We start from the raw sequence: 24,814 nt of genomic DNA on the forward strand, positions 1-24,814 counted from the left end.
GTTTCAGGCCTCTGCTTGGCCTGCTGTGTTCATCGAGCTCCACACTTTGTTATCTCGGATTCTCCAGTGTCTGCAGTTGCCATTGCCTCTACCTCTGCCATGCCAGCTGATTTTATACCCCTCTAACCAGCCAGCTCACCTCAGGGTAGGGTAATGGGTGGGAACATTTAATATTCCAGCCAATGTACCTTTGTTGTACGGGATTGGATAAAGCTGGATGACCAGTTCTTAGGAAGATGTACTAAATTCCACCCATACCAAGTTTTGCAAGAAGATATATCACCTCCAAAGAGGCAACTGATAGATTATTGAGAACCAAAGATCCGTAGTCAGATTTTCCACCAATTACTGGCATTTTCATGAATCAATCGATTATAGGCTCACTCCAGGAACTTGAACCTCGACGAAGCCCTCAGCTACCCACTCAAGCAACTGAAAAAGTTCCAGTGGTACTATTCCAAAGTAGAGAAGGGCCATTCTCCTCTGTATCTTGACCAGTATTTACTCCTCATTAACAACTAATAAGTTTGTCATCTAGTAGCGATCTAATTGTTGTTTGTGAGAGTTGCTGCATGTAAATTGTCTGCTGTTTCATTTCATACATTTGTAACAGTGACTACAATTCAAAAGCACGTTGTTGGTTGTAAAATGTTTTAGGACATGCAAAGATCTAGAAAGGTATTAGAAATGCAAGTCTTTCTGACATTTCATTTCTACTACACTTATTTAAGATACACTTGTAGGTTAAGGGAAGAAAAATATATCTGTTTCAAGTGTCAGATAGGAACTGGTACAACACACATCTAACAAATGTGTAAAAAGTACTATCTCAGTAAAAGCTGAAGTCACCTTGTCTTAATTGACTCAGTGCGAGATTTCCACTCCCAACTGGGAGAAAATCCTGTCTCTCAGGTAACCAATCAAGCAGCCTGCACCCAACAGCACCATCAGGAGCAGTGGCCGTTGCTGGGACAATGGTCTGTTCCCAGCCTTGGTGGACTTGGATGAGAAATTGGAATGGAGTTTTCCATTGGAGTGAGCCTGGCAGGCCTTAGCATGAATATCCAAACTGTGGGTCGTTTGGCACCCAGTTGTAGGGGTTCCACCTGCTAGCCCACTCTGAGAGGGAGAGGAATGGAATGTAAAATTCCCTGTACTATGTCAGCTACTGTAATGGTTCTGTAAGAAAGCAAGATGGAAGAGTATTATTGATTTGTCCATGTTTCCCACATAACTACACAAAAATATAGGAAAAGCTTCTGCAAGTTGTGTTTTGGCTGTTTAAGGCTGGGAAATCTTTTATTTTCTATCAATCAGGAACTCCCTGCCTGAAATGGTGACAGAAACAGGTTGAGTAGTAATTTTCAAAATGTAATTAGATAAAAATGTGAAAAGTAAAAATTTGGAGGGAAGTATGGAAAGTGTAGAAAGTTGGGATTCATTGGTTTGTTCTTTTTAAGGGCTAGTATCAACATGATGGGCCAACTAGTGCAAAACCAGCCTGCAAGTTGTAAAACATCAGCAACAACTTATAATTACATTGCATCTTTCATTCAGCAACATGTCCCAAAGCCCAACAAAAGAGCACAATCAAAACAAGATCAATGCAGAATTAATAAATGGATCAATGACCAAAAGAGTGGTAAAACGGGTAGTTTGTAAAAGGTGCCTTAAAGAAGACCGGTAGGTGGTGGAAGAGAGGCTGGAGAGAAGTAGAAGAAGAGCAGCTTTGGTTGCTCAAGGCAGAGTTACCAGTGGTGGAGGAGTGGAAATAGGAGGTGGGGTGCACCATGCTCAATTTGGAGGACTGTAAGAGATCAGGGCCATGTAACTAAAGAATGCCACAGAGATGTGGAAGGGCTAAGCCATGGAGGGATCTAAAAACAAAAGTGAGAATTTTAAAGTCAAGTTGATGCCAGATCAGGAATCAATGTAGTTCAGCAAGAACAAAGATGCTGGGGGATTGGGACTTGGTGCAAAGAGAGACAGCAAGGTTTCAGATGAGCTTAATTTTTCATAGATAAAAGCTGAGAGGACAGTCAGGACAGCACAGGCGTATTCAAGTGTATCCAAGAATGTTGTGGGAAGCTGGGAAAGAAGTTGTGGGGCGCCTAGCTGAAATATTTGTATCACCTTTAACCACGAGTGAGGTGCTGGAGGATTAGAGGGTGGTTAATGTTGTGCCTCTATTTAAGAAAGGATGTAAGGAAAAGCCTGGGAATTATAGACCTGGGAGTCTGACACTGGTAGTGGCTAAGTTTTTGGAGGTGATTTTGAAAGATAGGATTTACATGCCTTTGGAGAGGCAAGAACTGCTCAGGATAGTCAGCATGGTTTTGTGTGAAAGAAATTGTGTCTTCTGTTGAGTTTTTTGAAGAAGTAATCAAAAAAGATTGATGAAGCAGAGCAGTAGACATTGTTTCCATGGACTTTATTCTGCATGGTAGACTAATTAGTAAAGTTAAATCACATGGAATTCAGGGTGAGCTTGCCAATCGGATACAAAATTGTCTTGACGGTAGGAGACAGAGGTGGTTGGTAGAGAATTGTTTTTTTGACTGACCAGCAGTGTTCCACTGGAATTGGTACTGGTTCCACTTTTGTTTGTCACTTATATAAACAATTTAGATGAGAATATAAGAGGAATCATTAATACGTTTGCACCAACATTGGTGATATATCATGACAGTGAAGGTTCTCAAACAGTACAAGGAGATCTTGATCAATTGGGTATATGGGTTGAGGAGTGGTGCATGGAGTTTAATTTGGATAAATGCAAGGTATTACATTTTGGTACAAACAATATTGGCAGGAATTATGCAGTTAATGGGAGAGTCCTGGCTAGTTTTGTAGAACAGAGCGGCCTAGGAGTTCAGACACATAATTCTTTGAAATTTGTGTCACGGGTAGATAGGGTGGTTAAGAAGGCATTTATCATGTTTGCCTTCATTGCTCAGACCTTTGAGTGCAGGAGTTGGGACATCATGTTGAAGTTGTACAGGACATTAATAATGCCTCTTCAGGAGCACTGTGTGTAGTTCGACTGCTCTGCTTTAGGAAGGATGTTATTTAATTGGAGAGGGTTCAGAAAAGATTTATGAGGATATTGCTCTGAATGGATAGTTTGAGTTATAAAAATAGGCTGGATAGGCTGGGACGTTATTTCACTGGAACGTAAAAGGCTGAGGGATGACCATATAGAGGTTTATAAATTAATGAGGGACATCGATAAGGTGAACAGCAAGGGTCTTTTGCCTAGGGTGGGGGGAGTTTAAAATTAGGGGTCATATTTTTAAGGTGAGAAGAGAAAGTTTTAAGAACGACATGGTGGGAGGGGCAGTTTTTTACACAGAGAGTGGTTCGTGTGTGGATTGAACTGTCAGAGGAAGTGGTGGATGCTGGTACAGTTACAGCCTTTATAGGACATTTACATAAGTGCATGGATAGGAAATATTTGGAGGGATATGGGCCAAATGCAGACAAGTGGGACTGGTTTAATTTGGGAAAATGGTCAGCGTTGACCAGTTGGACCAAAGGGTCTGTTTCCATACTGTATGACTGTATGATTCTATGAGAGGGAACAAAGACATGCATTTTTCAGCAGCAAATAAGCTGAGGCAGTGGTGGGAGTTCAGTCAGCTTATAATTAGTTTCACATCTCTGACAGCACCTTTGTAACAATATGTAGTCATCTTTGTGTTTAATAATAAGCTATCCCACTGGATTCGAAGAACAAGAATGTTGTAGTCAAATGCAAGCAGCTCCCATAATTAACTTTTCTACAGTCCTATTAACTGCATTAATGTGAAAGACCAATCAGCTGTACACCAGGATTTTTAAATGAGTAACGAGACACAACAATAATTTTTATAATGTTGTTAAGAAAATGAACATCAAATAATTAAATGATTGCGCATCTGCATGGTTGAATTATTTTTTGGATGGTGTTTCAGCTGATTTTCCAGAAGCCTTACAGCACTTTCTTCACTTGAGGCACTTTACATATAATAGATAGCCTTTGAGTGTTTTTATTCACTCATGGAGCATGTGTTGCTGGCTAGCCAGCATTTATTGTCCATTCCTTGTTGCCCTTGAGAAGGTAGTGGTGGGCTGCTCCCTTGAACCACTGCAGTCCACATACTGTAGGTTAACACACAATGCTGTTAGATAGGGAATTCCAGGATTTTGACCTTGTAACACAGAAAGAATCGTGGTATATTTCCAAGTCAGGATGGTGAGTGGTTTGGAGGGGAACTTGAAGGTGGTGTTGTTTCCATGTATCCACAGCCTTTGCCCTCCTAGATGGAAGTGGTCGTGGGTTTGGAAGACACTGTCTAAGGATCTTTGATGAATTCTGCAGTGCATCTTGTCAGTAGTACACACTGCTGCTACTGAGCGTCAGTGTGGCAGGGCATGGGTGCTTGTGAATGTAGTGCCAATCAAGCATCCTGCTTTGTTTTGACTGGTCTGAAACTTCTTGAATGTTGTTGGAGCTGCACTGACCCAGGCAAGTGGGGAGTATTCCCTCACATTGCTGACTTGTGCATTGTCGATGGTGGACAGCTATGGAGAGTCAGGAGGTGAGTTAATCGTCACAGTGTTCATAGGCTCTGACCTGTTCTTGTAGCAACTGTGTTTGTATGGTGAGTCCAGTTGAGTTTCTGGTCAATGGTAAACTCTGGAATATTGATGGGAGGTAAATCAGTGATGGTAACACCATTGAATGTCAAGGCACAGTGGTTAGATTGTCTCTCATTAGTGATGGTTATTACCTGGCATTTGTGTGTAACTTGCCACTTGTGAGCCCAAGCCTGAATATTGCCCAGATCTTGTTGCGTTTGAACATGGACTGCTCCAACCTGATCCACTAGTTGTGGAATCATTTGGCTTTGTCTATCTCTTGCTGCTTATGCTATGTGGCATGCAAGCAGCCCTGTTTGGTAACTTCACCGGGTTGACACCTCATTTTTAGGTGTTCCTGGTGCTGCTCCTGGCATGCCCTCTTGATTCTCCACTGAACTGAGGTTGATCCCCTGACTTGATAGTGATGTTAGAGTTAAGAATATGCTTGACCATGCAGTTACAGATTGTGCTGGAGAACAATTCCACTGCTGTTGATGGCCCACTGTGCCTTATGATTGCCTAGTTTTACTAGATATATTCGAAGTATGTCCCATTTACCATGGTGATAGTGCCAAACAACATGATGAAGGGTATTCTCAATGTAAAGGTGGGATTTCATCTCTACAAGGAGTGTGCAACGATCACTCTTATCAACACTGTCATGGACAAATGCATCTGCAGATGGCAGATTAGTAAGGATGAGGTCAAGCATGTCTTTCTCTCTTATTTCTCTCACCATATTCCACAGACCCAGTCTAACAGTTATATCCTTTAGGACCAGACCAACTCGATCAGTAGTACTGCTGCTGAGTCACTCTTGGTGGTGGATATTGAAATCCTCCACCTAGAGTATATTTTGTGCCCTTGCCACCCTCAGCGTTCAACATGTTGGTCAGCATATGGGTGTACCGAATCATCAACTGAAGAAGGACAGTATGTGGTAATCAGCAGGAAGTTTCCATGCCCGTGTTTAACCTTAAGCCACGATACTTTGTAGGGTGTGGAGTAAATGTTGAGGACTCCCTCCCAACTACATTCTACATGGGAACCACCTCAGCCATGATTGCGGTGTCTAGGACATTGTCCATCAGGTATGATTCCATGAATATGACTGTGTCAGGTTCACTAACTCACAGATGAGGACTTTGCAAGGTCAACAGGGCTGTTTTTGCCACTAACGTTTCTTGTACCTAGGCCAAAGCCAGGTGGTCTGTCTGTTTTCATTTCTTTGTTGAGACTTCATTGCAATTGATACAACTGAGTGGCTTACTAGGCAATTTCAGAGGGCAGTTGAGAGTCAACCTCATTTCTGTGGGTCTGAAGAGGTGAGGATGGCCTATTTCCTTCCCTAAAGGACATTAGTGAGCCAGTTGAGATTTTTTCAGCAATTGGCAATGGTTTCACAGTCATCAGTAGATTCTTAATTCCAGACTATTTTATTGAATTCAAATTCAAACACAGGTCTCCAAAACATTACCGGAGTTTCTGAAATAATAGTCTGGTGATAATACCACTAGGCCACCACCTCGTCTAATGCTGCTGTAATTTCGCAAACACTAAACTGGATTATTGTACAGGGTTAAAGTCAAATACGTATATGGTTTAGAGATAATGGGAACTGCAGATGCTGGAGAATTCCAAGACAACAAAATGTGAGGCTGGATGAACACAGCAGGCCAAGCAGCATCTCAGGAGCACAAAAGCTGACGTTTCGGGCCTGGACCCTTCATCCAGGGTCCAGGCCCGAAACGTCAGCTTTTGTGCTCCTGAGATGCTGCTTGGCCTGCTGTGTTCATCCAGCCTCACATTTTGTTGTTACGTATATGGTTTAGTGGCCTTTCTTTACAAGGATCCTAAATGCCAGTTTCCTTGGTGTTAATCCTGTTCCTCAATTAGGCTTTAAATTGACAATTTCAATTGAAAAGGTTGCCACGAGGCTGGACTGAGAATTCTCAAAAAGCACTCAGTTATAAATAGGGGATGATATTCGATGGTAGTCATCCACAGATATCCTTTCCTTTCTCTTACAGCTGCTGACCAAAAAGATCATGTCATTTGAAGATCTGCCGGCTCTGGAACCATGTAGGATTCAGGAGAAATGCATTTAGCTAGAATCTGCTGTCTGCGAAGGGACACTGTGAGCAAATAACTTTTCCTATGATCCTCAGTAGGCAATGCCTCAGTAGTTGCTACAATCATTTCAGCCACCCTTGCTCTTAGACATGGTCACAATTATTGCATTGTGCATCTTCTGGAGTCCAGGGATAGCTGGACACTTCAACTTTGCTAATCCCACCCACTTATGGGTTTGACATCCAACCCTGCCTTAACAGGCAGGATTTCTATGACGTTGAAAGCTTTGTCAGTGATTGTATTCTCTGTAGACTTCACCTTAAGGTAGAGTTCTATCCATCTCCTCAACTGTTTGTTGCAGGTAGTGATGACTTCCCCTGCTTTTGCTTTAAATTACACTGTTTTCTTATTGATGGCCCTGTTGCCTTTTTGATCTCTTCATATTCCCTGAGTTGAAACATATTGGATATTTTAGCACTGTTGCAACTAGTAGTGACTGATGCACCGCCCAGCAATCTGTTGGGTTTTGTTTACAGCAGTTCATAGTACATTCAGAGCCTTCTCACTTGGACCTCTCTTGTAATTAATGAGCCTGGACCACTTGGCTTCAAGAACAGGTTCCATCAAGGGCAAGCTAACCTCGAAGCAGTCAGCATATTTCTGCTCTCAGTTTCCACATTGAGAGTGTAAAGTTATTGACAATGTCTCAGGATATGTTCCGTTTCACAGGATCACAGAAATGTTACGGGAAAGAAAGAAGCCATCCTCTCTACACAAAAACTCTTAGCAGTTTCATTTTGTGACACTCTCCTGCCTCTTCCCTGCACATTGTTTCTATTTAAATAATCACCTGATGACATTCTGAATGGCTCATTGAAGGCAGTGCATTCCAGAGACTGACTACACTTTGTGTGGAAAGCTTTTTCTCACCTCACAATTGCCTCTTTTGCAAAACACTTTAAAATTGCGCCCATTGTTTCTTGATCCATTTACGATTGGTAATATCTTCTACTTTTTAACTGTGTCCAGACATTTCATGGAAACTACCAAATCTCCTCTTAAACCTTTTGAGGAAAATAGTCTTCAGCTTCTTCAATTTTACCTCATAACTGAAATGTTTCATCCCTGGAACCATTCTCTTAAACTTCTTCTGCAGTGTCTCTGATGCATTCACCTTTTTGCTCTTGTGTAGCACCTGGAACCATACACAATACTCAAGCTCAAGCCTAGCAAGAGTTTTATATAGATTCTGCCTCCTACCTGCTGTTATACTGTACGCCCCTAATTATTGTATGATTTATTACCATCCTCTATTCATCCTGCTTGTACAACTGCCTGCACCCCGGTCTCACTGCTCCTGCACATCCTTTAGAATAGTTAGTACTGCTGCCTCACAGCGCCGGGGATCCAGGTTCAATTCCAGCGTGGGGTGACTGTCTGTGTGGAGTTTCCACTATCTCCCTGTGTTTGAGTGGGTTTTCTCTGGGTACTCCATTCTCCTCCCATTGACCAAAGATGTGCCGGTGGACTGGCTATGCTAAATTGCCTATCATGCCCAGGGAAGTGTGGGCAAGGGGGTTAACCAAGGGGACTGCATCATTATGGGAAAAAGTGTGGGTCTGGGTGGGATGCTCTTCTGAGAGTCAGTGCAGATTTGATGGGATGAATGGCCTCTATCCGTACTGTAGTGATTTTATGATTCTAAATCAATAGCATTACCCTCATCCACACTCTTGAGCTGTTGATAAATTGTTTAACACAATTTAGCCTTAACGAGTCAATGCTAATACTTTTGACTCAGCCCACATTTTTCCATGTGACTGTTAGTTCTATCTTGAACAGCTGAGTCTAGAAGTTATCCCACCAACAAAATTAAACTGACTGGTATAGAATTGCTGGGATGATTGTTACAACCTTTTCTGAACAGCATAATATTTATAATTCTGCAGTCCTCTGGCAACCACTCCCCAATTCAGGGAATACGGAAAGATTGTTTCCAGTGCCTCTGCAATGTCCACTTTCACTTCTTTCAATATCTTTGGATGCATTTCATTGCATCCCGGTGGCTTATCAACTTTTAAATACTGTCAGTTATCCAGGACCACCTTCTTATCCATTTTAAACACTTCTACAGTAAAGAGTTTCCACCTCAGCAAGCCTGAACTGCACATGTACAGCATTTGCTTCATAGGTAAAGGCAGTTGCAAAGTATTAACATCTAACCCAATGTCTCTTGCCTGTATGTGCAAATCCCCTTTCCCCAATCAGTCTTACTCCTGTTTTTAACTATCCTTTAGTTATTGATGTGTTTAGGGAAGATTTCACTACTACACTGAGGGAGAAAGTCACACAGTGACTTTCCAATTGAGTTGCAGAACTGTTAGGTAGGCAGTGTCACTAACATTGATATGAAAGTTGTTTCGGATGAAAAATCTTCAGGAGTTGCATCTTAACCATGGTGCTAACCTTACTATAGGTATCACAGTCTGCACTGTGCTGGCTGTAGGTATTGATAATGCCGTTCAGAGATTCATGTTGAGTGATGTTCAGACTCAGGTGGTGTATAGGAACAAAGGAAAAAGGAGCAACAGTAGGCCATTCAGCCCAATGAACCTGCTTTACCATTCAACGTGATCATGGCTGATCATCCAATTCAGTTCCTGCTTTCTCCACATTCCCTTGACACCCCCTAAAGAACTATATCTAACTCTTTCTTCAAAACATTTAATGCTGTGCTATCTCAATTACTTTCTGTGGCAGGTAATTACACTGACTTACCATTCTCAATGAAGAAATTTCTGCTCTTCTGAGTCCTAAACGTACCCTTTGACTGTGACCCCAGTCATTGGAAACATCCCTCCTGGGTTTAAGGCATTGATTATACAAAGCTGGTAGCAGCAAAACTCAAATAATTTGTCTTCATTCTTATTCATCTTTTCCAGGCGTTGATATCCAAAGTAGGAGGACCATGCTCCTGGTCTACACTTACTCTTCAATTGAAATCCCCCAGTAGGAAAAGATGTTCTGAGATTATTGAGTCTACAATAACTGTGTTAATCTCTACATAGAATTGATCTTTCATCTCTGAAGTGCAGTACAGTATCAGAGCGTTGATATTCATGTGATTAACCAGCTCTGGTTGAGTTGAAAGGTGGATGGAGAGAACACATTCAATCACTTGTGGAGTGTTTCTGTTCTCAAAAGTAGTGAATTGCTCGTAGCAAAGTCTGCACCTTCCTCAGATTTTGCCTCTGAATTCCTTCAATGCCAGATAATTCTGTAATGTTTTTATTTCAGTCATCCTTTCTCATTAAGCTGGGTAGATTGAACGAGAACTGCGCTAATGTTCGGCCTATCAGATTTTCTGTGTCAGTCAAAGCTCTCTTACGTATGTTGTCGACTACTCTGAAAGTTGTCTGTCAATCTAATGTCTTTGACGGAAAGAAATCTGCTGTTCCTACCTGGTCTGGCGTGCATATGACTCCAGACCCACGTCAATGTAGTTGACTCTTAAATGGCCTCTGGAAAACCAGGGATGAGCAATAAATGCTGGCCTGGTCAGAAATGTCCACATCCGTAAGTGAATTAAAAAAACATCCAAGCCCGTGGTCCTGGTGTTCCAGCTTGCCAGTTGTAGATTTTGCATCTTCTTTATTTTCATTTTATTTGCCAGGTGTGCCTTGGGCTCTTGTCCTTTGTGTTGAGCAGTGACTCTTAAGTTTCAAGCGCCCATTGAAGCAGGAGTGCCACAGCACGTCAGTACCCAGGGGTTGAGGGACATACTTTTGAAAACCATTTCAACTGCCAATTGAGTTTAGCTTATCGATTCTTTACCCCATGTTGCGTTAATGTTTTGCAGTAAAACTGAAGCACTTACTCAATGGTGCCAATTAAAATGGGTAAAAATTATGGAGACTGCCATCCAAACATTTTTTAACTGAGAGATGGCGGCGAAGTAGTAGCCGGAGCTTGTCTCCTCCATCTGTTTTACTTTTTTTTTCCCTTTTTTCTCTGATTTTCTTTCTTTAACCTTACTTACCTTCTGTGGAAGTTCGGGCATCTGATGTAGGTTTCTCCCCAGCAGCGGCTGAGGGAATCGAGTTCGTGCTCTGCCGGTGCTGGTGGAGGGGGGAAGGGAGAACGTGCTCCCGCCGGGGGAGGGGTGGAAGCGAGAGCGTGCTCCCGCCGGGGGAGGGGTGGAAGCGAGAGCGTGCTCCCGCCGGTGGAGGGGGGAAGGGAGAACGTGCTCCCGCCGGGGGAGGGGGGAAAGCGAGAGCGTGCTCCCGCCGAGGGAGGGGTGGAAGCGAGAGCGTGCTCCCGCTGACGGAAGAGGGAAGTGAGAGTGTGTTCCCAATGGCAGAGGAGGGAAGCAATAGTATGTTCCCACTGGTGGAGGAAAGCAAGAATGTGTTCCTGGTGGTGGAGGGAGGCGAGTTTGGGCCCCTGGCAGTTTCAGCAGTGGCTGCATTGCCCTGCGAAGATTCATAGCAGCAGCCTCATCGGTCGAGGCAGGATAGTAATGGGCAGCTAGACAAAGGGACTCAGGCTGGCCGACTGCTTCCTGCTGGTGTGGGCTTCTGTGTCGGGGTGAAAGGGCCTCGATCCAGGTCTATGGCTAAGCACTCAAGAAGGACTGTTACACTGAACTTCTAACTTATTTCTTTATTTTCTATCCTTTTTTTATATACCTATGATTTAGTATCCATGTATCTTCATACCTAAGATGGCACTGGGAATGGCAACTTTGTACACTTTTCACTATACTCCTGTATCCCTGTACTTGTGTACACATGACAATAAAAAAAAACTAATTCATATCAGGATCTCCCCCTCAATCCCAATGATTGAGTCCACAGGAATATAAAGCACAATGCTTGGTATCAGGTTAATTGCAGTAGTTCCTGGAAAGATAACACATTTAAATATCAAGGTAACAAAGTGTGGAGCTGAATGAACACAACAGGCCAAGCAGCATCTCACGAGCACAAAAGCTGACGTTTCGGGCCTAGACCCTTCTTCATCCTCTCTGATGAAGGGTCTATGCCCGAAACGTCAGCTTTTGTGCTCCTGAGATGCTGCTTGGCCTGCTGTGTTCATCCAGCTCCACACTTTGTTATCTTGGATTCTCCAGCATCTGCAGTTCCCATTATCTCTGATCACATCTAAATATCAATCTGTCTTTGGGCTCAACTTCACATCTTTTCGGGGTGCACTCTCTTATCCTCCAAACTATCAGATGATTGAACTAACGACACTTCAGGTTTGAAAAGATGAAGATCCTTTGTTTAATTCTTATCATGATTTTGTACCAAGTAACATTGGTTGGGTCTGGTTCTGTAATATATCATATGACTCTATAGTACAGCCATGAATGAGCCCTCTGGAACACTTAAACATAATATTTAACTTCTAGCTAATTAGTTTCTAATTCTTTACAGATACTATTCCATCATATACAAACAAAGGTTAGTGAGTATCGTGCTATGATCGGAAGTGAAACATCTCAGGGTAGGGACAAAATTGTTTGGGATACTCATTGAGCAGATGGGAGATGTACATGGCTGGATCTCATCATGAGCATGGTAGCAATAAGACAGCATTTGTACCTCTACCATTTGGATAAGGCCCAAAAGTTTCTCCTTCTCTGGGACTGATGCTTCTGAAATTGACATTTTAGCTATTTACTTCTAAGCCTGATGTAACATTTGCCTGTGCAGCCTTTTGCTACATATAGGGAAAAGAATGTGTCTACTAAACCCCATTTGTCTAGGGAGACCAACACCACTGGACACTGAACCTGGGAGGCATTAAAAATAAATCCTTTGCAGAAAACAACACTGTCAGAGTGTTCAAATTGACTGCATAATTAAAATGAAAATCTTGCTATTGACACATATATGTCACGCCTGAATTTTAAAATAAGACTAACCTCAAAATAGTTTGGTTCTTTTGTCCTTAGTCCCCCAGTCACCCTGTTCATCATTCGTCTGATTTTGCATCACAGGAGAAAATTTATCCTGGAATGTTAGCAATTGTTGACAGAGCGTTTCAATGGATTTCTGCTGAACAATAACCTCTTGATTTCTGATGATAATGGGAACTGCAGATGCTGGAGAATCTAAGATAACAAAGGGCAGAAATGGCTAGCACGAGGGGTCATAGTTTTAAGCTGGTTGGTGGAAAGTATAGAGGGGATGTCAGAGGCAGGTTCTTTACGCAGAGAGTTGTGAGAGCATGGAATGCGTTGCCAGCAGCAGTTGTGGAAGCAAGGTCATTGGGGTCATTTAAGAGACTGCTGGACATGCATATGGTCACAGAAATTTGAGGGTGCATACATGAGGATCAATGGTCGGCACAACATTGTGGGCTGAAGGGCCTGTTCTGTGCTGTACTGTTCTATGTTCTATGTTCTATGTTCTAAAGTGTGGAGCTGGGTGAACACAGCAGGCCAAGCAGCATCTCAGGAGCACAAAAGCTGATGTTTCGGGCGTAGACCCTTCATCAGAAAGGATGAAGAAGGGTCTAGGCCCGAAACGTCAGCTTTTGTGCTCCTGAGATGCTGCTTGGCCTGTTGTGTTCATCCAGCTCCACACTTTGTTATCTTAGCCTCTTGATTTCTCACCACTTATCCCACAGCCCTCTTTATATCAATTAAACCATTAGTTTTTTAAAAACTCTTTCATCTTGTAAAAAAATCGAGATGTTTGAACTTGTAAAGATTTGAATGATGAACAGGAGTAGGCTATGTGGCCCCTTAAGCCTGTTCTACCATTCTCCAAGATGCAATTGGATTTTAGCAAAACAACCAGAAGTGATACTTACAATGTAGATTGTATTTCTGCTTCACTTTTCAGGGAAATGAATAACTGCCATTGAAAGTAATAAACTCTTTATTTTCTTTAACAGAGCAACAGGATTTGGGTTCTTGAATGCCCTGTGTAAGGCAGCAACTGTACTCGGAAATCTCATTTTTGGCTCTTTGGTTGGTATAACCAAAGCAATCCCCATCCTGCTGGCATCCACTGTCCTCGTCTGTGGAGGCCTCATGGGACTCCGACTTCCTGATACAAGAAACCAGGTTCTCATGTGATGGATTTTTAGGTTGGCAGTGATCAAGTGAGAGGTTTGAATAAAAATAGTCTCCAGTTTAAGACCAAAACAATTATTATCACACACAAGTTTGTCACTTTTCCTGAATACTCCTTCCTTTATTCTGCGCTTTCTGAAATTTTGAAAATAATGTGATCAATGGGGCTGCAGTCCACACACACGCACTTGTTTATGTGGCTTAGAGAGCATAAAGAGGAAATAGTAAATCAGTTCTGACAGCAGGTTTTTAATCTAGTGTGTGACCATTATTCAGGTTTATCCTCCCCTCTATAAATTCAAACCATTGTAAAACTTTCAGTCATAATAAATCAGCAAATCAGTAAAGTTCTGAGGCAAGGCTCAAAGCAAACAATGACATGTTATTAATCCTACAGAGAATGCTTGCAGCACCCAGATGTGTTTATTATTCCATTTCTTTAATATTGACAAAATCAATTTGTTCCATTTGCTAAAACAGCTAATTTTACCGAAGAATGTTTGATTTAAGTGGGATTGGAGAAGATTTTAATTGCAATGCAGGAATCAATTTCTATCTGTAGCCCTTTTCTCTCTTTTTAGCATCATTTTAAAACTTGACACAAATTTATCTGACAGTGACAATGATGAATAAGATTAATAAGGAATGTCCCACAAAAACAAAAACTAGCCTCTTACATTTTCTCTTCTGTCCTTTGTCATATTTCCATTTCCCAATGCATTCGACAACATGCTACAAAACAACAAACACTTCAAAAAAGCCAATTCTTATGTAAAGAGACTTGAAATATTATAATAGGAAATATTATAACGTGTTAAAAATGTTGACTGTAAATGCACTATATTGTCATTTTAACCAAGAATGTACAGAATCATCTATATAGTTATGTTATTTTTACATACTTTTATACCATCTCATGTGAAAAGAATATCTTGCTTACTAAAATCAAGAATTTAGAAAAAATCACTGGTTAAACATCAAAACCCTATAAAGAGTCCATTTGTTCATTTGAAACCTAAATGGCCTTTGACCTCATGTTCGCCTGTAAAATATGCATTGTGCCTGTTGTAGCTTGATCTATATATAACGTATTGTTTCCATTTCATTTGTAAATGTCAGCGACGGACATTAATGTTAAATATAATTTAAAGATTATCTGAATAATGATTTTATAGGAATTATTTCCTGTCTTATTTTAATTCTTTGCATTTGACTGTTTTTGCATAGTTTTGTGATGACTGGTCAAACACAGGCTAGAAATTTTACTAGAGCGGCTCCTGTTCTGCTGTAGTAATAAATAAGTGTGGCAGAAAGCACAGGAGCCAGACAGCAAAACAAAGGAGAATCCAAACCATAGTTTAGATTTCCCAAACTAAACCTTCCATTCGCTATTACTAAACTACACAGCTGGTGATTAGGTTGAACTTCCTCCTATTATGGTACAGTTTTCTCTGCCGATTAGCTTTACTAAAAACAGATGTGAAGATAAAGCGTTGTTACTTTTCTTCTTATAGAAAAGTAACAATGCTTAATCTTCTATAATGAGCTAATGGAGGATAATTTAGCACACTTACATCAAAATATTGACAGTGTCTTAATAAATTGTACTTTTTTAACAGTCTGGGGAGGAGGTAACCTTCTTTTGTTAATTATTTTGCTATTTAATACAATGGCAAACAACTTCCATTTATGTAGCACCTCTCGGACAGTAAAGACATCCCAGAGCACTACATTGCTCAGTTGTGAAGTAAGAACAAAGGAAATTAAAGCATTTTAGAACACTTTTCCCTATTTTTCATCTTTGACAAGATATCAAACACTAGATCTTCTGCTTCTCACAAACCATTTTTCGCCTTCTACCAATTCTCTTTCCCAGTGATGTTAATGGAAGGAAAATATTGGCTGGGTTGTACATCAGGGAGCTAAACTAAAAACACCCAATCACCTCCTCACTAAAAGTCCTGCCCATTATTCCAGTTCCTTTTCTAAATCCAAAATTGCAAGAAAATTATTGAAAAATTGGTACTGTAAATTACCAGCAGAAATTTGATTGCTGTATTCTCATTGGAAGAAAGAAATAAGAGTTCCAAAGCTGGCTAGCAAGGTCCAAACAACTGTGGCAACTGATCAACAAAATATCACAGAACTGCAGAGCTTAATAAGGTTTTTAAGTAATCTGGCTCTCTTACCTAAAGTCTAATAAGTATTTTGGAGATTACTATGACTCTTCTTTTTCTATTGGTCTCCTCCGTAACATGTTAATCTGTTCAAATACACATTTAGCTTGTATTGAAAATGGATTTTGAGCTGGTTTATCTGTTACTTATGCTTGTATACAACATTTGTTTAAGTCTGACCTCCAGTGGACAATATAAACACAGCACCAATTGCTTTAAAATGAAGTGAGTTCCCCTCAAGATCAATTTGGAGGCTGTACCGTGTAATTTTTTGGTGAATTTACTGTCAGCTTAATAACCTAAGTACCATTCCCTCCAGTTGTCAACCATTAGTTATTTGGAAGTGAGCAGGAATTCTTTAGAACACTGGAAAAGTCAAGCCTATCGAATTTAACTTGTTGGACTTCATCTATTAATTCCCTAATACTCTTGTTACAATGTACAGCTTCATGTTGAACATACTTAATGTTTTCTGCTCAACATTTGTTTCCTGGGAAGTCATCCCTCTGGCATAATGGAAAGTGGAATAATCCCATTCTTTCTTGAAAAAGTAGCAAATTCTTAAACACTGTGTACTGGAAACTTAAAGATCAAGTTCTTCAAGGAGCGAAAATGTGTTAAACCAGTGTATGGCAAAAGAAAACTGACCAAGGAGATCACAGAACATTCATGGAGTTGGGTATCGATTCTTTCAGTTCAGATCAAGCAGCTCCTTTAATTTACCAATGAAATTCACATTCTGATCTCCATGGGACTCTTTGTCAAGCTGTTCATTCTAAGTATTCCAAATAAACAAAGGGATTTTAGTTCTTTCATTGTCAGGTTTAAGTCTCTTAGGATAAGGAAGTGCATAAAGATTAACTTAATTGGCATTATTCTGCAATGTATAATACTCAAACTGCTTCTATGTAAAAATTAGAATTTTTTTGTCTGTATCTTCCTCATGTCTTGGTGTTTTAGATATGCTTATGTGTTGTAGATCTAGTATATAATTCTAATTGCCGTTGTTTCTCTGCATTTGTGAATTTACATCTGTCTCTGCCAGGGCCATCGCCAGAGTTTAGTAGGCCAGGGAGACAAAGCTCTTTACAAAGTCTATAGCTTAATACAGTAATGCTGAAATTTGTATTATATGATGGTATACAAGTTAATAAAACTGTGTACAGTCTGTTCAAATAATGGATTCTAAAATGTGACACATATGGAAAATAAAGGCTGACAGCTACCAAATATCCAATAGAACAAACTATTCACAAATTATATATAACCTCTTTAGATTCTTATAATATGAATCCAATATTATCTTATAGGATAAACGGAAAATCCTATAGGAGCTCTTTGTAATGCCTATGCAGGCTTTATGCCAAAATTTTTGTATGTAGATAGATCTGTGCAATTCTCCCTTTAGTCTTCTTAGAAGGTTTTCTACAAATGTAATTAAAATGGAAAAATAAATGTCTGTAGGCTTAGCAAGAGCTAATTTGTCAATTACATTTCCACTGTTACTGACCATATGTTTGTTGTAAGTATTTCAGCACCGTCACTTTATATGCTTCAAAACATAGAAAATTGAGGAAAGATTTCTTGTGGAGCATGAGGGCAACAGTTTGTAGACATCTGCTGATAAGGACAGACAGTAACTTTTGTACATTTTGTGTCTATAAACTATTTAGTAGAAAAGGAGTCTAACAGCTATAAGCATAGCCAAAAAGTCAGACCAGATCATAGATCTTCTCTGCGGAAATCATGAGATGCATTAATCACCATGTGTCATAAATCATAAAATGATTGATAACTGATGAACAGTAGATTTTACCAAATCCCTGTTAGTTTTGCTATTGTAGAGTTTAGGATTCAGATCATATTTCTCATTTCTAAGCAGACTTACGCATTCAGACTGTGATAATGCTGATTAAAACCTATGGTTGAAAGTGAAAAAGGTATTGCCATCTCATTGAAACAATAAAATATTGATGATAGAAACAATACACTTTATGTAAATTTAAAGTGCATGCCCTGTGTCTTGTAATATAATCTTGTTCTGGATGACATCTTAAACCCATAGCACCTGCTGAATACTTGCATTCTAAATATATAAGAGTTCAAATTGCATTCTGCATTGTTTTCATAAAATAACCTACACTTTCCAAATTCTCTATTTCAACTCCCATTTATCCTTAACAGCATTGCATTCCTGTGTACTTAGTATAATGCATACAAGAGTGCAAGATACATTTTATCGATCGTTGCTGGTGAATTAAACCTCGACTAAGTAAGACAGCAGAAATACTGCACGTGTTGGGAATCAAAACTAAAAGAACAGAAAATGCTAAAAGTACTCAGCAAGTCAGGCAGCATCTCAGGAGAAAGAAGCGGAGTTAACAGTTCATTAGAATTGATACTTCTTGAATTGTTTTTGAAATCACTGCTGTCTGAACAGCCCTACATGAATCAATTATTCAGGTTATAAAATATTTTTACATTTTGTTATGGAATAATGCTGCATATAGATTATTCTTTTAACAAAATGATTAACATTCACATTCATACTTAAATATTTTCCTCTCTTTATAAAACTAACTCAAAAGTCTGAATATAAGTTCAGAACTCTTTGTTTAACTCCCATGCCCCAAAAACATAATCTTTTTAGGTATTGTTATTCTTTAGGAGTTTTAACAACCAAATTTTCGGGCTTTCTAACAAATTATTGAGTTAAAGATTTTCATAAACTATAACAACCTGTAGCAAACATAATCCATGATTAGATTGCCCCATTTTTGTAAAGTCTAGCTAGAACTTGCAACTAGTGGCATGATTGAAATCACAAGCTCATCAAGACAAAATTGGAACCTAGTTACAGTAAATTAGAACTCTCATGAGGTTTCCCTTAGTATGGATTTTGCCCCTGAAGTTATACTAACAAGACCTGAATTACTATGGATCTAACTACCTTGGCCTTAAAGCCTGATTGTTTCTAGATTAAAACTGATTTAGATTTCCTTCCCGAAAATGTGAGTGCAAATGTACAATAACTGAAAAATCTTTACTCCTGTTTGGTTTCAGTGATTTTAAAAGAAAACATTTTTTGAGTATTCCGAAGTTCAATTTTCAAATATTCAACTAATCTCCTTCATTCTATTGATCTGGCCAGGATCTAGCTTGAACAATGCCCCCTTTCATTTGCAGAATCATTGGAAGCCCAACGTCCCCGCAGTGACAGAAGTCTGGAGCAATTTAGTGGTCCTCAGCCCCTTAGCTTACCAAAAGTCAGGTTTTCTGAGTCAGGTGAAAATTCCAATTCTCTATTTCCAGCCGAGAGCTGCTGGTTCATCAGAACTTGGCAAACCTCCCACTGTCAGGAGCAGGGCAGCTACTGGCACTGCTCAGAGTATTGCCTCTGGATCCTTGGATACAAGTGAGTGAGACAGAATGGGCCAATGTTAACAGAAAGAATAGGGACGGGCATTGGGTGGCTTTCAGCTGATCCCACAGATTCCCAAATCAGAAATGAAAGTGCTGGGTGACCTTTGAAATCACAGGAGAGCCATCCAAGTTCTGTTATTGATATTCTTCCAATCAGAGATGTTATTACACATCTCTGGAGCAGGTGGGACTTGGTTCAAAGGTAGGGATATTACCACTGCACCATAACAGCCCTTAAGTCCTGTTACATCGCTCAGCTATGCATAAGGTCCAATAGGAACACAGATAAGCAGTGTCATGTGGCTAATTAATAAGTCTAATTGATATCCAGTCATGGTCAGGCAGGATTCACATACTGCAGCCATTGTCTCCCAGTGTAACTGAGAGCAGTTTCTCAATGCTGAGAACTCAGTGCAGATATCCCCCATCTGATTCCCCTGGCCCTATCTCCTGTGCTGCAGCAGACTCGATATAGGCATGGATTGGGTCTGACTTAAAGTGACAGCAGCCACTTTTCCGACTCAAACTCTTCCAACCACCCCATTTCCAGTAGTCATTAAGCCTGGGTGACAATTCTGATCCAAGGAAATGGTTTGAAATTTAACTTTATTGGGACTGCAAAGGTTTTAACTTTGCTTTCAGCTGAGGTTCCTATAGATCTGGAAAGCTGACAGGGTTCCTCCAGGTGAGGTCTTGGTAGTTTCTGAAAGTATGTTCACATCTACATTCTAGATCCAGGTGCCTGCCTGAAAACCTTCATTTTAAGGACCATGCCAACAGCCTCCACCCAGGCCTTCAAACTGCCAGCCCCACCACACTTCCAGGCCCCAATTTCTGCCCGCCCACTCCACCAGGACCCAAACAGAGCTGTTGATTCCTCCACTGTGATGTCTGCAATCAAAAGTTCCTACCCTGCTTCTCTGAGGACCTGGCCTCTCACCCCTGAAATTGGCAGCATATCTCCCTTCCCCTCCCAAATTGTCCCGCTTCCATTGCACCCACACCTTTGGTCCTCTCATCATCCTTAGGCCTTTGCTCTGGTTAGCTACCCATCCTTGTTCCCAGCACAGTCTGAGCTGCTGCTGTGACTATCAATGACCTTGTCCTCAACCAATTGAAGGCCTGGTTGTCCATCAGGCTAAGCCTCCAGTTGAGGAACCAATTACTACGACCACTACCATGCATTAGAGTTAAAACTCCATTGCAAGTGTGGGCAGAAAACTGAGTTGTGGATTCCCTTCCAATTTTAGCTCAGTTTGCTGGATGGCTGGTTTGTGATGCAAATTGATGGCAATTTTCCCAGGAGATTAGCACTAAGATCCGTCCTTTTCAACCTTGCCCCTTGCCTGAGGATTAGTGACCCTCAAGTTAAAACATCACCAGTCCTCTCACTCTAGTGAGAGAGCAGATCTTTGATCTTGTAAGACTATGGCAAATTTACCTTATCTTTTGTAATTAGCCAGCTTCCTGTGGTTCAGGTCAGTAAAAATTCTGCCCCATGTAATTCTTTCATACAGTTATTGTCTTTGTCTGCACAAGAATATGTAGGGAAGGCCATCAGAGTTATATGAACTCTATCAAGAACAAATACACCAGATTATCCATTAAAATTAAATTAAGTTGCTGTCAATTAAATTGTAACTTGCATGGCAAAACCAGTCTCAAAAACTGAATTGAGTTTGCCTCTAGCCATACACCTGCTCTGCTATGATTTAGATTTTTTAAAGCCTGGCTTTTGGTCTAATGATCGCTGTATGATCCATGTTGGGTAAAGTTTTTACATGTGTAATCCTTGAGCATTCTTTTTACAGATGTACCACTAAATGGAGACAGGCAATGATACTTAATTTACTTAAATCAGTTTATAAAACAGAACATATAGATCATGAAGGGACTTATGGCTATATAGCAGACTCGTTTAATTTGTATTGTATGCGACTATCCTATCCTTAATATTGGCGATTGCCCTGACATATAAGTCTACATGTTACTCCATGAAAGTTTTGCAAGATAAGTGACCCCAACAACCACCTACTCTGTGCGCTTGCTATTGTATGTCAGTTAATTGTGTACAAGTCTTGATTTTTTTTTCTATTAAAGTTGTCCAAAACTGGGATGCATCTTGCTGGTATGCTGCACCAATGGGATTTCTGTACACTGGAACTACAATGTGTTTAGCATAAATTTCTTGAAGTTGTGTCTATATTCATGAAAGGGCATGTCAAATGTACAGTCTAAATTAAAAATGTGGGTTTGTGAATAAAAATAATTGCCAAATAACTATCATTGATGTAATAAATGAAAAGGTTTAATGTGAGCCACTTGAAAGCGAGAGCATTTTTGCTCTGTGGTACTAAAATAAATAAAACAGCAATGTTCTCATTAGAAATAATCTGCAACTGAGTTTTCATTAATGGTGATGTTCCTAAACTGGTGATTGGAAGCTAAAAGAGCTCACATTTTTGAAGAAATCTGAGATTGCATTGGCTGTTATGTGTAGCAAAATTATAAATATTGTTACAGACAAGGTGAATTAAATTATTATTACTCTTCCCTTCTAGCCATATTTGTTTTCATACTTACTTTTTCCTTTTAAAAACCTTGTCTGGGAAGTCTTTTATTTAAATGACCTTTAGAAAATTCCTCAGGGTAAAAACAAAGTAGGATTTATGAATGTATTTAGAACTTGGGGGAATGGTTTCCAACACATACATTTGTAAAAAGTATCTAAAGAAGAAAGAAACAGAGAAAGGCTAGAAGTTACAAATTGTGAATTACATAAGCACAAAGATATTGCTATTAGTTCACATGCGTTAGAGTTCAATAAATCAATGTGCAGGTAAGCTTTTTTCAGTTGGCTGTGCACAGAAGTCCTTTCTATGGGGCTCAGATGTGGCCAAATTGAATAAAAATACAGCAGTTGTAAACTGGGAATTGCGGATGAATATAGGATCTTTCTGGAGCTTCCTGGAGTTAAATTTGGAACTTCTTTGCTATTACCTCCTCTGCTGTTATGAGCAAATTGAGGAGAGAAGTCAAAGCTGTAGAAGTAAAATTGTTCGAAGCATTATAGTTCCAATCACATGACTGGGGTTTCAGGTTGAATCACCTTAGTTGACCACATTGCTTTGATGACTCTTCATCCACACCTTCTGTGCATTGTAGAAAATAACTGGCTTGTTAGTCCCATTTCTGACATAAGACGTTTCAATATTTTTCTTCCAAACCATTCCAGCAAGGGTAGATGCATTACTGTCTAACAAGTCTGGAATGTTCATACAAATCGGAGGTGTAGTATTCCAGCAAGAACATGAATTAGCTTAATGCAGTGGAAGGCTTTGGAAAACTTTGGCATTTGAATCCAGCAAGAACTCATTTAAAAACAGTGCCATCAAGAGAATGTAGCTTTTTTAAAAAAATCAATTTCAGATTTCTCATGTTTTCTGAGCAAGCCGATTTCTTGTCATACATCATTAATTGTAGCTACAGCGTACGCACACACATGCACAAACGTACACACACACAAACATTCACACAGACACACACACACACACAAACATTCACACACACACACACACACACACACACACACAAACAGACACACAAGCACAAACACACACACACAAACACACAAACACAAACACATATCTTTTACCCCGGGACAAGATTCTGTCAAGCCCCTGGAACAGATGTCTGTTTAGATGATTCATACATGTTCCAGATTAAATGTACTGTAATAATATACTAGGCTTAATGTTAGCCAGTGTATTCTGACTTCGGTTTTGAAAATACCATATTTTGTGATTATGCAGTATTTCCTATGGTGTAAGCTCTCCCTCTGTAATGAATTGTTTTCAGCTTTGACATAGAATTCCCTGTTAGTTATTACAGATAAAGACAGGCTGTCAGCCTACACTTAACTGGCTGAGAGATCACTGTACTATTATAAAACTGAAAATATATCACTATAACACTAAAATACATTTTAAAGAATACAGGTATTTCAGAACTGGACAGAATTATAAGCTGAAGGTAGTATTATAAGATTAAAAAGTCCCCATGAATAAGCCTTATTTTTCACCTTTCTTTGGATTCATTACATGTTCAAAGTCAGGAGGTCAATTCATTCAGTTGGCTTACAAGGCAAAATAACACCAACAGCAAGATTTCAATTCCTACACCAGTTGAGGCTACCACGCTAGTCTGGCCTTCTCAACCTCTCCCCTCATCTGAGACGTGGTGACCCTCACGGTAAACAAACCCAAGTTGTCTCTCTCTAATGAGAGAGCAGCCCTATGGTCCCCTGGGACTATAGTGATTTTACGTTTTCCGCATTCGGTCAAACAGGCAAATTGCCCAAAAACTAAGAAAGAGAATTCTGGCAATGCATTTTAATTCCTTCCGTTATGGTTTGGATGTATTTCTTCTAATTGGCTTAGTTTGAGGATACACAGTTTCCATAAGCCCCACTTACCTTAATATTCAGGCACCTCATCAACTTTGATTAAATCAATTATAAAAGTCGTTCTTCCATTCTAGCATTTAGCATTTGCAACCTTTCCTAGTGTTTCCCAATATGAGATTAAAATACTGTATTACAAGAAGACTGCCTCACAGCGCCAGGAACTCAGGTTCGATTCCAGCCTTGGGCGACTGTCAGTGTGGAGTTTGCACATTCTCCTCGTGTCTGCATGGGTTTCCTCCGGGTGCTCCGGTTTCCTCCCACAGTCCAACGATGTGCAGGTTAGGTTGATTGGCCATGCTAAATTGCCTGTAGTGTTCAGGGAGGTGTAGATTAGGTGGGATATAGGGGGAGAGGTCTGGGTGGGATGCTCTGAGGTTCAATGTGGATTTGTAGGGCCGAAGGGCCCATTTCCTGACTGTAGAGATTCTATGATTCTATGAAGACCTTGTGTTTCTCATAAGCAATTATGTTCCATGGACAAGATTTTAGCTAGATTAACAATACTTTAACTGATGATGCTGTCATATCCCCTCCTGAAACATGGATATCATGAAGAATAAATCTGGCAGTTCAAATGTTAAAACAGACATCTTAATTGAAAGTTCCTTTCTGCTGGATCAGCCAGCATCTTTTCTGATCCTGACCACCAAGAGGTCAGAGTCCACTTTTCCATGAAAAGATAAGCTGAGCAATAAACTTGAATGATATATATTAGCATGATAAGATGTCATAAACGTGCAAAAGCAAGCGCTCTACATTTTACTTTAAAAACATTTTTGCTGAGGAAAGGGAAATAAACCTTAACTCCCATCTCTGATCATTATCTACCAATTTCTGTTTAAGAGGCAGAACACTGCAGGTGCTGGAAATGTGAAATGAAAACAGAAAATGCTGGAAATGCTTAGCAAGGCTGGCAACATCTGTGGAGAGAAACAGAGTATTAACATTTCAGGTCCTGACTGCTCA

At 40.1% G+C, this 24,814-nt stretch overlaps 1 protein-coding gene across 4 annotated transcripts in view; it reads left to right on the forward strand.

Moving 5' to 3' along the window:
- The window catches only part of sv2ca (synaptic vesicle glycoprotein 2Ca), a 187,346-nt gene extending 165,468 nt beyond the window's left edge, over nt 1-21,878 (forward strand). For all 4 annotated transcript variants that reach the window (XM_059644807.1, XM_059644804.1, XM_059644805.1 and 1 more), the window contains exons 14-15: nt 13,603-19,231; nt 19,320-21,878. In XM_059644807.1, the coding sequence (XP_059500790.1) occupies nt 13,603-13,786 (184 nt within the window). In that variant the 3' untranslated portion in view covers nt 13,787-19,231; nt 19,320-21,878. The remainder of the gene's footprint in view (nt 1-13,602; nt 19,232-19,319) is intronic.
- Nucleotides 21,879-24,814: the final 2,936 nt, after the last annotated feature.

The sequence above is a fragment of the Stegostoma tigrinum genome, chromosome 3 (assembly GCF_030684315.1).
Source record: "Stegostoma tigrinum isolate sSteTig4 chromosome 3, sSteTig4.hap1, whole genome shotgun sequence".
NCBI classification, from domain to species: domain Eukaryota; kingdom Metazoa; phylum Chordata; class Chondrichthyes; order Orectolobiformes; family Stegostomatidae; genus Stegostoma; species Stegostoma tigrinum.